The sequence below is a fragment of the Hyla sarda genome, chromosome 3 (genome assembly GCF_029499605.1).
Source record: "Hyla sarda isolate aHylSar1 chromosome 3, aHylSar1.hap1, whole genome shotgun sequence".
Classification (NCBI taxonomy): domain Eukaryota; kingdom Metazoa; phylum Chordata; class Amphibia; order Anura; family Hylidae; genus Hyla; species Hyla sarda.
Window position 1 is genome coordinate 7956145 of NC_079191.1, and position 15424 is coordinate 7971568.

Here is a 15424-nt window from a genome sequence, read left to right on the forward strand (position 1 = left end):
GGATGAATGTACAGAGCACCCCGAGGATGAATGTACAGAGACCCCCGAGGATATATGTACAGAGCCCCCCAAGGATGAATGTACAGAGCCCCCCCGAGGATGAATGTACAGAGCCCCCCGAGGATGAATGTACAGAGCCCCCCGAGGATGAATGTACAGAGCCCCCCGAGGATGAATGTACAGAGCCCCCCGAGGATGAATGTACAGAGCCCCCCGAGGATGAATGTACAGAGCCCCCCGAGGATATATGTACAGAGCCCCCCGAGGATGAATGTACAGAGCCCCCCGAGGATATATGTACAGAGCCCCCCGAGGATGAATGTACAGAGCCCCCCGAGGATGAATGTACAGAGCCCCCCGAGGATGAATGTACAGAGCACCCTGAGGATGATTGCACAGAGCCCCCCGAGGATGAATGTACAGAGCCCCCCCCCCCCCATCTATCTCATATCTATCTAGGTTCCCCTTCCTCTGGTCACTAGTTGTGGGGGCCCCAGGTTCCCTTCCTCTGGTCACTAGTTGTGGGGGCCCCAGGTTCCCTTCCTCTGGTCACTAGTTGTGGGGGCCCCAGGTTCCCTTCCTCTGGTCACTAGTTGTGGGGGCCCCAGGTTCCCCTTCCTCTGGTCACTAGTTGTGGGGACCCCAGGTTCCCCTTCCTCTGGTCACTAGTTGTGGGGGCCCCAGGTTCCCCTTCCTCTCGTCACTAGTTGTGGGGGCCCCAGGTTCCCCTTCCTCTGGTCACTAGTTGTGGGGGCCCCAGGTTCCCCTTCCTCTGGTCACTAGTTGTGGGGGCCCCAGGTTCCCCTTCCTCTGGTCACTAGTTGTGGGGGCCCCAGGTTCCCCTTCCTCTGGTCACTAGTTGTGGGGGCCCCTCCCTGTGCTCTGAGGTCTCGTGCACTAGTCTGTGTCTTCTCCTGGATGTCACATCTTGTGTCTCAGAATAGACTGTGTGTAGCAGTCGCCCTGGGGTGTGACAGTTGCAGTCTCTATTTTTCGCCCTCTCCTCACACCCGACCCGAGACTTCTAGTATGTTACATAGTACAGGAAGGTGATAGAAAACAGAGCTAAGTATAGAAGCCCTAGTATTCTACGGAATATTCCTGGAGCCGCCTGCGCCCACTGCTTATGTAAGGACACAATGTAACACCCATCTATATATCTATCTATCTCATATCTATCTCATATCTATCTCATATCTATCTATCTATCTATCTATCTATCTCATATCTATCTATCTATCTATCTATCTATCTATCTATCTATCTCATATCTATCTCATATCTATCTCATATCTATATATCTATCTATCTCATATCTATCTATCTATCTCATATCTATCTCATATCTATCATCTATCTCATATCTATCTCATATCTATCTATCTCATATCTATCATCTATCTCATATCTATCTATCTCATATCTATCTATCTATCTATCTATCTCATATCTATCTATCTATCTATCTCATATCTATCTATCTATCTATCTCATATCTATCTATCTCATATCTATCTCATATCTATCTATCTCATATCTATCTCATATCTATTTATCTCATATCTATCTATCTATCTCATATCTATCTCATATCTATCTATCTACTCATATCTATCTATCTATCTATCTATCTACGGAATATTCCTGGAGCCGCCTGCGCCCACTGCTTATGTAAGGACACAATGTAACACCCATCTATATATTTATCTATCTCATATCTATCATCTATCTATCTATCTCATATCTATATATCTATCTATCTCATATCTATCTCATATCTATCATCTATCTCATATCTATCTCATATCTATCTATCTATCTATCTATCTATCTCATATCTATCTATCTATCTCATATCTATATATCTATCTATCTCATATCTATCTATCTCCTATCTATCTATCTATCTATCTCCTATCTATCTATCTATCTCATATCTATAATCTATCTATCTATCTATCTCATATCTATCTCATATCTATCTATCTATCTATCTCATATCTATCTATCTCATATCTATCTATCTATCTATCTATCTATCTATCCAATCCAGCATCTTATTTTACAATTCTCAGCATTCTCTAACCTCACACCTGGTACTTGTAGTTCCACACCCACTACAGCTGTATCTTTCCGGTAATGATCTTTAACCTCTTCCGCCCCGGCGTTCCCTTTTCAGGACTTATCCTAGAAATCTGTCATCCCTCACAGAACACCGCGCTGTATCCCACATTATATCCCACATATTGTATCATACATCACATCACACACACACACATTGTATCATACATCACATCACACATTGTATCATACATCACATCACACACACACACACATTGTATCATACATCACATCACACACCGTATCATACATCACATCACACATTGTATCATACATCACATCACACACACACACACATTGTATCATACATCACATCACACACCGTATCATACATCACATCACACATTGTATCATTCATCACATCACACACACACACACACACACACACACATTGTATCATACATCATATCACACACATACACACACAGTATCCCATACACACACTCTATCCCATACACACAATGTATCCCATACACACACTGTACCCCATACACACAATGTATCCCATACACACACACATAGTATCCCATACACACACTGTATCCCATACACACACACTGTATCCCATACACACAACGTATCCCATACACACACTGTATCCCATACACACAATGTATCCCATACACACACATAGTATCCCATACACACACTGTATCCCATACACACACACACTGTATCCCATACACACAATGTATCCCATACACACACACATAGTATCCCATACACACACTGTATCCCATACACACACTGTATCCCATACACACACTCTATCCCATACACACACACTGTATCCCATACACACACACTGTATCCCATACACACACTGTATCCCATACACACATACTGTATCCCATACACACACACTGTATCCCATACATACATACTGTATCCCATACACACACATAGTATACCATACACACACAGTATCCCATACATACACACTGTATCCCATACATACACACTGTATCCCATACACACACTGTATCCCATACACACACACTGTATCCCATACACACACTGTATCCCATACACACACACTGTATCCCATACATACATACTGTATCCCATACACACACACTGTATCCCATACACACACACTGTATCCCATACACACACTGTATCCCATACATACACACTGTATCCCATACATACACACTGTATCCCATTCACACACTCTATCCCATACACACACTGTATTCCATTCACACACTCTATCCCATACACACACACTGTATCCCATACATACACATTGTATCCCATACACACACTGTATCCCATTCACACACTCTATCCCATACACACACATAGTATCCCATACACACACTCTATCCCATACACACACTCTATCCCATACACACACATAGTATCCCATACACACACACTGTATCCCATACACACACACTGTATCCCATACACACACTGTATCCCATACACACACACTGTATCCCATACACACACACTGTATCCCATACACACACTGTATCCCATACACACACACTGTATCCCATACACACACACTGTATCCCATACACACACATTGTATCCCATACACACATGGTATCCCATACACACACCGTATCCTATACACACATAATATCCCATACACACAATGTATCCCATACATACACACTGTATCCCATACACGCACTGTAACCATACACACACTGTATCCCATACACACACTGTATCCCATACACGCACTGTATCCCATACACACACTGTATCCCATACACACATAGTATCCCATACATACACACATAGTATCCCATACACACACACACTGTATCCCATACACACATTGTATCCCATACATACACACATAGTATCCCATACACACACTGTATCCCATACATACACACATAGTATCCCATACACACACACACACACTGTATCCCATACACACATAGTATCCCATACATACACACATAGTATCCCATACACACACACTGTATCCCATACACACATTGTATCCCATACATACACACATAGCATCCCATACACACACTGTATCCCATAGACACACACATAGTATCCCATACATACACACTCTATACCATACACACACACTGTATCCCATACACACACTGTATCCCATACATACACACATAGTTTCCCATACAACCACTGTATCCCATACACACACATTGTATCCCATACACACACACATTGTATCCCATACACACACATTGTATCCCATACACACACTGTATCCCATACACACACAGTATCCCATACACACATAGTATCCCATACATACACACATAAAATCCCATGCACACACACTGTATCCCATACACACACATTGTATCCCATACATACACACTGTATCCCATAGACACACACTGTATCCCATACATACACATTGTATCCCATACATACACACTGTATCCCATACACACACAGTGTATCCCATACATACACACTGTATCCCATAGACACACACTGTATCCCATACACACACTCTATCCCATACACACTCACTGTATTCCATACATACACACTGTATCCCATACATACACACTGTATCCCATACACACACTGTATCCCATTCACACACTCTATCCCATACACACACTGTATCCCATTCACACACTCTATCCCATACACACACACTGTATCCCATACATACACATTGTATCCCATACACACACTGTATCCCATTCACACACTCTATCCCATACACACACATAGTATCCCATACACACACTCTATCCCATAGACACACATAGTATCCCATACACACACACTGTATCCCATACACACACACTGTATCCCATACACACACACACTGTATCCCATGCACACACACTGTATCCCATACACACACACACACTGTCTCCCATTCACACACTGTATCCCATACACACACACTGTATCCCATACACACACACTGTATCCCATACACACACATTGTATCCCATACACACATGGTATCCCATACACACACCGTATCCTATACACACATAATATCCCATACACACAATGTATCCCATACATACACACTGTATCCCATACACGCACTGTAACCACACACACACTGTATCCCATACACACACTGTATCCCATACACGCACTGTATCCCATACATACATAGTATCCCATACATACACACATAGTATCCCATACACACACACACTGTATCCCATACACACATTGTATCCCATACATACACACATAGTATCCCATACACACACTGTATCCCATACATACACACATAGTATCCCATACACACACACACTGTATCCCATACACACATTGTATCCCATACATACACACATAGTATCCCATACACACACTGTATCCCATACATACACACATAGTATCCCATACACACACACACTGTATCGCATACACACATAGTATCCCATACATACACACATAGTATCCCATACACACATACACACTGTATCCCATACACACATTGTATCCCATACATACACACATAGTATCCCATACACACACTGTATCCAATAGACACACACATAGTATCCCATACATACACACTATATACCATACACACACACTGTATCCCATACACACACTGTATCCCATACATACACACATAGTATCCCATAAAACCACTGTATCCCATACACACACATTGTTTCCCATACACACACACATTGTATCCTATACACACACATTGTATCCCATACACACACTGTATCCCATACACACACATAGTATCCCATACACACATAGTATCCCATGCACACACACTGTATCCCATACACACACATTGTATCCCATACATACACACTGTATCCCATAGACACACACTGTATCCCATACATACACATTGTATCCCATACATACACACTGTATCCCATACACACACATTGTATCCCATACATACACACTGTATCCCATAGACACACACTGTATCCCATACATACACACTCTATACCATACACACACACTGTATCCCATACAACCACTTTATCCCATACACACATTGTATCCCATACACACACGCACATTGTATCCCATACACACACATTGTATCCCATACACACACTGTATCCCATACACACACATAGTATCCCATACACACATAGTATCCCATGCACACACACTGTATCCCATACACACACTGTATCCCATACACACACACTGTACCCTATACACACACACTGTACCCTATATACACACACAATGTATTCCATACACACACACACTGTATCCCATACACACACACACACTGTACCCTATACACACACACTGTACCCTATACACACACACTGTACCCTATACACACACACTGTACCTTATATACACACACAATGTATTCCATACACACACACTGTACCCTATACATACACACTGTACCCTATACACACACACTGTACCTTATATACACACACAATGTATTCCATACACACACACTGTACCCCATATACACACACATTGTACCCCATATACACACACTGTACCCTATATACACACACTGTACCCTATATACACACACTGTATCCCATACACACACTGTACCCTATATACACAGACTGTACCCTATATACACACACAATGTATTCCATACACACACACTGTACCCCATATACACACACATTGTACCCCATATACACACACTGTACCCTATATACACACACTGTACCCTATATACACACACTGTATCCCACACACACACTGTACCCTATATACACAGACTGTACCCTATATACACACACTGTACCCCATACACACACACACTGTATCCCATACACACATACTGTATCCCATACACACACTGTTACCCATATACACACACTGTACCCTATATACACACACATTATATCCCATACACACACTGTACCCTATATACACACACTGTACCCCATATACACACACAATGTATTCCATACACACACACACACTGTACCCTATATACACACACTGTACCCTATATACACACACTGTACCCTATACACACACACTGTACCCCATATACACACACTGTACCCCATATACACACACTGTACCCTATATACACACACTGTACCCCATACACACACACTGTACCCCATATACACACACTGTACCCTATACACACACACTGTACCCCATATACACACACTGTACCCCATATACACACACTGTACCCTATATACACACACTGTACCCCATACACACACGCTGTACCCCATATACACACACTGTACCCTATACACACACACTGTATCCCATACACACACACTGTATCCCATACACACACTGTATCCCATACACACACACTGTATCCCACACACACACACTGTATCCCACACACACACTGTATCCCATACACACACTGTATCCCATACACACACACTGTATCCCATACACACATAGTATCCCATAGACACACACTGTACCCTATACACACACACTGTATCCCATACACACACACTGTATCCCATACACACACACTGTACCCTATATACACACACTGTACCCCATACACACACACTGTACCCCATATACACACACTGTACCCTATACACACACACTGTACCCCATATACACACACTGTACCCCATATACACACACTGTACCCTATATACACACACTGTACCCCATACACACACGCTGTACCCCATATACACACACTGTACCCTATACACACACACTGTATCCCATACACACACACTGTATCCCATACACACACTGTATCCCATACACACACACTGTATCCCAAACACACACATTGTATCCCATACACACACACTGTATCCCATACATACACACTGTATCCCATACACACACACTGTATCCCATATACACACACAGTACCTTATATACACACACTGTATCCCATACACACACACTGTATCCCATATACACACACAGTACCTTATATACACACACACTGTATCCCATACACACACTGTATCCCATACACACACACTGTACCCCATACACACACACTGTACCCTATATACACACACAGTACCTTATACACACACACACTGTATCCCATATACACACACAGTACCTTATACACACACTGTACCCCATATACACACACTGTACCCTATATACACACACATTGTATCCCATATACACACATAGTACCTTATATACACACACAGTACCCTATATACACACACATTGTACCCCATATACACACACAGTACCCTATATACACACACAGTACCTTATATACACACACATTGTACCCCATATACACACATAGTACCTTATATACACACATAGTACCTTATATACACACACATTGTACCCCATATACACACACAGTACCCTATATACACACTATATGACATTGAGCAGAAGTTGCCCTCCTCCTCCTCCTCTTACCTATGGTGGTGATCACAGTGATGGCGAAGTAGAAGGACCCGGCGAATGTCCACTGCACCCCGGCCTTATGGGGCTTGAGTTTGAGGACCACCCACTCCAGCTCCTTGTAGTTGTCCTCAGTCAGGTTGTACTTGGTCCGGAGTTCGCCCCTCTTGTCCTCCAGCCTCTTCTTCTCGGTGGTCTCCTCATCCGACTCCAGGACATCGAAGACTGCGGCGCCCACCAGGAGGTAGGTGAAGGTGCAGATGATCAGGGCCAGGGTCCGCACGTTCTGCCGCTTCATCTTCATCAGGGGGTCTCAGGGGCTCCTTCCTGTGGCTGAGTGGACCCCCAGGTCATGGCTGCACCCCAACTCCATCAGGCTCCTGGCGGCTCTGCGGCTCCTGGCAGCGGCTCCTGGGAGCTGTCCTTTCAGCACCACCCTCAGGAGGCTCCGGCACCGCCAGCCCCGGCCATATAAGGTTCTCTGCTCTCTAAAAGGGGGAGGGCAGGCACCAGGGTGACGACCACCCTCAGCCAGGGCCACCAAGTGACTCCACACACTGCATCCCGGGGTCCACGACAAGATGTCCCTGCAAGGATAGCGAGGATGGAGGAGGAGGGGGTCCACAGAAGAGACCCCAGAAGCTTCTCCAAGAACAGTCCTGCAGATCAGACCACCTCCACCTGTACAGAAGGAAGCCTCCTGATATGCCCAGGCAGCACCAAGGAGGAGGCGATCTTGGCTCGGGGTGTCCCTTTAAGGAGTGAGAAGAAGGGGTTAATGGAGGAGCTGAGCAATCTCCTCACAAAGCTTCATCCTACGAACCAGCTGCAAGATGAGACTACAGTATTTATAGATAGGAACGGGGGTGCCCCAAGTGGTGGGTCTCCAGCTGTTGCAAAACGACAACCCCCATCGTGCCCTGACAGCCTTTGCAGGGATGTGCAGAGAGATTTTAGGGGGGCAGGGGCTGAACGGAATAAAAGGGGCACTAACAAGAATTATTTATATAAATGTTCACATCCCAATGCCAGCACTGCCCAGGGGCACTTCTTATAATTGTTTATATAAATGTCCACATAATAATGCCAGCACTGCCCAGGGGCACTTCTTATAATTATTTATATAAATGTCCACATCACAATGCCAGCACTGCCCAGGGGCACTTCTTATAATTGTTTATATAAATGTCCACATCACAATGCCAGCACTGCCCAGGGGCACTTCTTATAATTATTTATATAAATGTCCACATCACAATGCCAGCACTGCCCAGGGGCACTTCTTAGAATTATTTATATAAATGTCCACATCACAATGCCAGCACTGCCCAGGGGCACTTCTTATAATTGTTTATATAAATGTCCACATAATATTGCCAGCACTGCACAGGGGCACTTCTTATAATGATTTATATAAATGTCCACATAACAATGCCAGCACTGCCCAGGGGCACTTCTTATAATTATTTATATAAATGTCCACATAATAATGCCAGCACTGCCCAGGGGCACTTCTTATAATTATTTATATAAATGTCCACATAACAATGCCAGCACTGCCCAGGGGCACTTATTATAATTATTTATATAAATGTCCACATCACAATGCCAGCACTGCCCAGGGGCACTTCTTATAATTGTTTATATAAATGCCCACATAATAATGCCAGCACTGCCCAGGGGCACTTTTAGGGTTAATATCAAAAGGGCAGTGAATGGAACTTTATTATTTTTAGCGGAAATATCGTCACTTCAGGATTTCGCGAATATTTAAAATATAGTGCTATATATTCGTCATGAGGAATATTCGTTTTTTTTCTTAGTTTTTTTCACATGCAAATTTTTATGCTAATTTTCCATGCGAATTTTCACATGAACAAAAAAAGTGAATGGAACTTTATGCAAATTTCGCAAACATAGGACGAATAATCGTCAACAGTGATGAGCAGCAGGGGTCATATTCGAATTCGCGATATTTCGTGAATATATTGACGATTAGGGTTGAGCACGAATATTCGTAATGCAAATTTTAATTGCGAATTTCGTCACTTTGGGATTTTGCGTATATTTATATAGTGCTATATATTCGTAATGACAAATATTCTTTTTTTTTCTTTTTTTTGCACATGCGAATTCATGTGATTTTTTCTGCAAATTTTACATGCAAATTTTCTTTTTTTTCAGCTTTTTTTTCACATGCAAATTTTAATGTGAATTTTCCATGCGAATTTTCGCACAGAAAAAAAAAGGGAGGGGAATTTAGCGAATATGTGAATTTCGCAAACATAGGACGAATAATCATCAATAGTGATGAGCAGCAGCGGCCATACTCAAATTCGCAATGTTTTGCGAATATATTGATGATTAGTGTTGAGCACGAATATTTGTAATGCAAATTTTTATTGCGAATATCGGCACTTCGGGATTTTGCAAATATTTAGAATATAGTGCTATATATTCGTCATGATGAATATTCGTTTTTTTCTTAGTTTTTTTCACACGCAAATTTTTATGCAAATTTTCTATGCAAATTTTCTTCTTTTTTTTTTTTTCACATGAAAATTTTTATGCGAATTTTCCATGCAAATTTTCACATGGAAAAAAAAAAGTTAATGGAACTTTATGCGAATTTCGCAAACATAGGACGAATAATCGTCAACAGTGATGAGCAGCAGGGGCCATTTATGAATTTGCGATATTTCGCGAATATATTGACGATTATTCGCCCTATGTTCGTGAAATTCGCATATTTGCTAAGTTCCGTTCACTTTTTATTTTCCATGCGAAAATTTGCGTAAAAATTTGGTTGAAAAAAACAAACAAAAAACGAAAATTTGCATGGAAAATTCGCATACAAATTTGCATGGTAAAAAAACATAAAAAAACGAATATTCGCCAATATATAGCGCTATATTCTAAATATTCGCGAAATCGAGAAGTGCCGACATTCGCGATAGAAATTCGTATTACGAATATTCGGACTCAACACTACTAGAGACCAACAGGTTGGGGAACACTGCTTTAGAAGAAGGAGAAATGGGTTGCAAGGCTGGCACTTTAGTAGGGTCCACGTCTTAGGCTGTCAGGGCATGATGGGGGTTGTAGTGCCACAGGTTGGGGAGCACCTTCTTAGAAAAAGAAGGAGCAAAAGTCTATAACAGTGGTCTCCAACTTGCGGACCTCCAGATGTTGCAAAACTACAACTCCCAGCATACGGCTGTCCGGGCATGCTGGGAGTTGTAGTTTTGCAACATCTGGAGGTCCGCAGGTTGAAGACCACTGGTCTATAAAGGTTGTCATCTTGGAGATGGTTTCTTAAAGGGGTACTCCGGTGGAAAACTTTTTTTTTTTTAATCAACGGGTGCCAGAAAGTTAAAAAATTTGTAAATGACTGCTATTAAAAAAATCTTTACCCTTCCAGTACTTTTTAGGGGCTGTATACTACAGAGGAAATGCTTTTCTTTTTGGATTTCTCTTCTGTCACGAGCACAGTGCTCTCTGCTGACCTCTGCTGTCCATTTTAGGAACTGTCCAGAGCAGCATATGTTTACTATGGGGGATTTTCTCCTGCTCTGGACAGTTCCTAAAATGGACAGCGGAGGTCAGCAGAGAACTGTGCTCGTGACAGAAGAGAAATCCAAAAAGAAAAGCATTCTTCTTTAGTATGCAGCCGGTAATAAGTACTGGAAGGATTAAGATTTTTTAATAGAAGTAATTTACAAATCTGGTTAACCTCTTCAGGACCCGGGGTTTTTCCATTTTCGATTTTTCCTCCTTACCTTTAAAAAATCATAGCTCTTTCAATTTTGCACCTAAAAATCCATATGCTGGCTTATTTTTTGTGCCACCAATTCTACTTTGTAATGAAATCAGTCATTTTACCCAAAAATCTACGGCGAAAGGGGAGAAAAAATCATTGTGAGACAAAATTGAAAAAAAAAAAAAAAATACATTATTTTGTAACTTTTGGGGGCTTCCGTTTCTACGTAGTACATATTTCGATAAACATGACACCTTATCTTTATTCTGTAGGTCCATACGATTAAAATGATACCCTATTTATGTAGGTTTGATTTTGTCGTACTTCTGGAAAAAATCATAACTATATGCAGGAAAATGTATATGTTTAAAATTGTCATCTTCCGACCCCTATAACTTTTGTATTTTTCTGCATATGGGGGGGTATGAGGGCTCATTTTTTGCGCTGTGATCTGAAGTTTTTAGCGGTACCATTTTTGTATTGATCGGACCTTTTGATCACTTTTTGTTTATTTTTTCATGATGTATAAAAAATGCACTATTTTGGACTTTGGACTTTTTTTGCGCGCACGCCATTGACCGTGCGGTTAAATTAATGATATGATTTTATCATTCGGACATTTCCACACGCGGTGATACCACATATGTTTATTTCTATTTTTATTTACACAGTTTTTTTTTTTTTTTTATGGAAAAAGCGGGGTGATTCAAACTTTTATTAGGGAAGGGGGCTATAACACTACACACATTGATCTCTTATACTGATCATTGTTATCCCATAGGAAGCTATAACACTACACACACTGATCTCTTATACTGATCATTGTTATCCCATAGGGGGCTATAACACTGCACACACTGATCTCTTATACTGATCATTGTTATCCCATAGGGACCTATAACACTGCAAACACTGATCTCTTATACTGATCATTGTTATCCAATAGGGACCTATAACACTGCACACACTGATCTCTTATACTGATCATTGTTATCCCATAGGAAGCTATAACACTGCACACACTAATCTCTTATACTGATCATTGTTATCCCATAGGGGGCTATAACACTGCACACACTGATCTCTTATACTGATCATTGTTATCCCATAGGGACCTATAACACTGCAAACACTGATCTCTTATACTGATCATTGTTATCCAATAGGGACCTATAACACTGCACACACTGATCTCTTATACTGATCATTGTTATCCCAAAGGGGCTATAACACTGCACACACTGATCTCTTATACTGATCATTATTATCTCATAGGAGACTATAACACTGCACACAGTGATCTCTTATATTGATCATTGTTATCCCATAGGAGATTATAACACTGCACACACGGATCTCTTACACTGATCATTGTTATCCCATAGGAGACTATAACACTGCACACACTGATCTTTTATACTGATCTTTGTCATCCCATAGGGACCTATAACACTGCACACACTGATCTCTCATACTGATCATTGTTATCCCATAGGAGACTATAACACTGCACACACTGATCTTTTACATTGATCATTGTTATCCCATAGGGGGCTATAACACTGCACACACTGATCTTTTACATTGATCATTGTTATCCCATAGGGGGCTATAACACTGCACACACTGATCTTTTACATTGATCAGTGGTTTCTCATAGGAAACCATTGATCGATGATTCTGCCGCTTGACTGCTTATGCCTGGATCTCAGGCACTGAGCTGTCATTCGGCGATTGGACAGCGAGGAGGCAGGTAGGGATCCTCCGGCTGTCCTGTAAGCTGTTCGGGATGCCGTGATTTCGCCGCGGCTATCCCGAACAGCCCCCTGAGCTAACCAGCATAGTTTTACTTTCCCTTTAGACGTGGCGTTCAACTTTGAACGCCGCGTCTAAAGGGTTAATAGCGCGTGGCACCGCAATCAGTGCCGCACGCTATTAGCCACGGGTCTCGGGTGTTGTTAGAGGCCGGGCCTGACCTGCTATGATGAGCAGGCCCCGCTTTAACACGAACGCCCTGGGTCCTTAACAGGTTAACTTTCTGGCACCAGTTGATTTAAAGCATTGACCATACATGACCCAGGGCATTAGGAGGCAGGAGTCTGATTGTGGTTTCAGGTTGCCCCAGGGTATAAGTGGGCACATCTGCACCAATGAGCTGTATATGGACGGGACCTTGGATCATGTTCCTTCGAGGGACTGTCTTCAAGAATGGTCAAATTGGGGACTTTACAACTCAAGGTAGTAAGAGGGGAGAACTAGCGAGCCCGAGGAGGAGCGCAGCTGGGGGTTGTAGTCCTGCAACAGCCGGAGTGCCACAGGTTGGGGGGCAATGGGTTACAAGGCTGGCACATGTGAGATGGTGTTTACAGGTTAATCGGCCATGTAGGGCCTAGGAGGTAGGAGCTAAATCATAGCAGGGCAAGGTTTTAGGTGACCCTAGAAAGAGCCGGCTCCACCTATAGGCAGAATAGGCAGCTGCCTGGAGTAAGGTGATTACATGAGGAGGAGGTTTGTTACAGTGTTACCCCCAGTAGTAAGGTTATTACATGAGGAGGGGGTTTGTTACAGTGTGTCACCCCAGTAGTAAGGAGATTACATGAGGAGGAGGTTTGTTACAGTGTGTCACCCCAGTAGTAAGGAGGTTACATGAGTAGGATGTTTGTTACAGTGTGTCACCCCAGTTGTAAGGTGATTATATGAGGAGGAGGTTTGTTACAGTGTCACCCCAGTAGTAAGGAGATTACATGAGGAGGGGGTTTGTTACAGTGTTCCCCCCAGTAGTAAGGAGATTACATGAGGAGGAGGTTTGTTACAGTGTGTCACCCCAGTAGTAAGGAGGTTACATGAGTAGGAGGTTTGTTACAGTGTGTCACCCCAGTAGTAAGGTGATTATATGAGGAGGAGGTTTGTTACAGTGTGTCAGCCCAGTAGTAAGGAGATTACATGAGGAGGGGGTTTGTTACAGTGTGTCACCCCAGTAGTAAGGAGATTACATGAGGAGGAGGTTTGTTACAGTGTGTCACCCCAGTAGTAAGGAGGTTACATGAGTAGGATGTTTGTTACAGTGTGTCACCCCAGTAGTAAGGTTATTATATGAGGAGGAGGTTTGTTACAGTGTCACCCCAGTAGTAAGGAGATTACATGAGGAGGGGGTTTGTTACAGTGTTCCCCCCAGTAGTAAGGAGATTACATGAGGAGGAGGTTTGTTACAGTGTGTCACCCCAGTAGTAAGGAGGTTACATGAGTAGGAGGTTTGTTACAGTG

General features: G+C 42.6%; 1 protein-coding gene across 1 annotated transcript in view; it reads right to left on the bottom strand.

Moving 5' to 3' along the window:
* The window catches only part of KCNK3 (potassium two pore domain channel subfamily K member 3), a 107487-nt gene extending 98301 nt beyond the window's left edge, over window positions 1–9186 (bottom strand). Inside the window, exon 1 of the mRNA XM_056563734.1 lies at window positions 8416–9186. Coding sequence (XP_056419709.1) covers window positions 8416–8704 — 289 coding nt within the window. The 5' untranslated portion in view covers window positions 8705–9186. The remainder of the gene's footprint in view (window positions 1–8415) is intronic.
* Between the last annotated feature and the right edge of the window lie 6238 nt (window positions 9187–15424).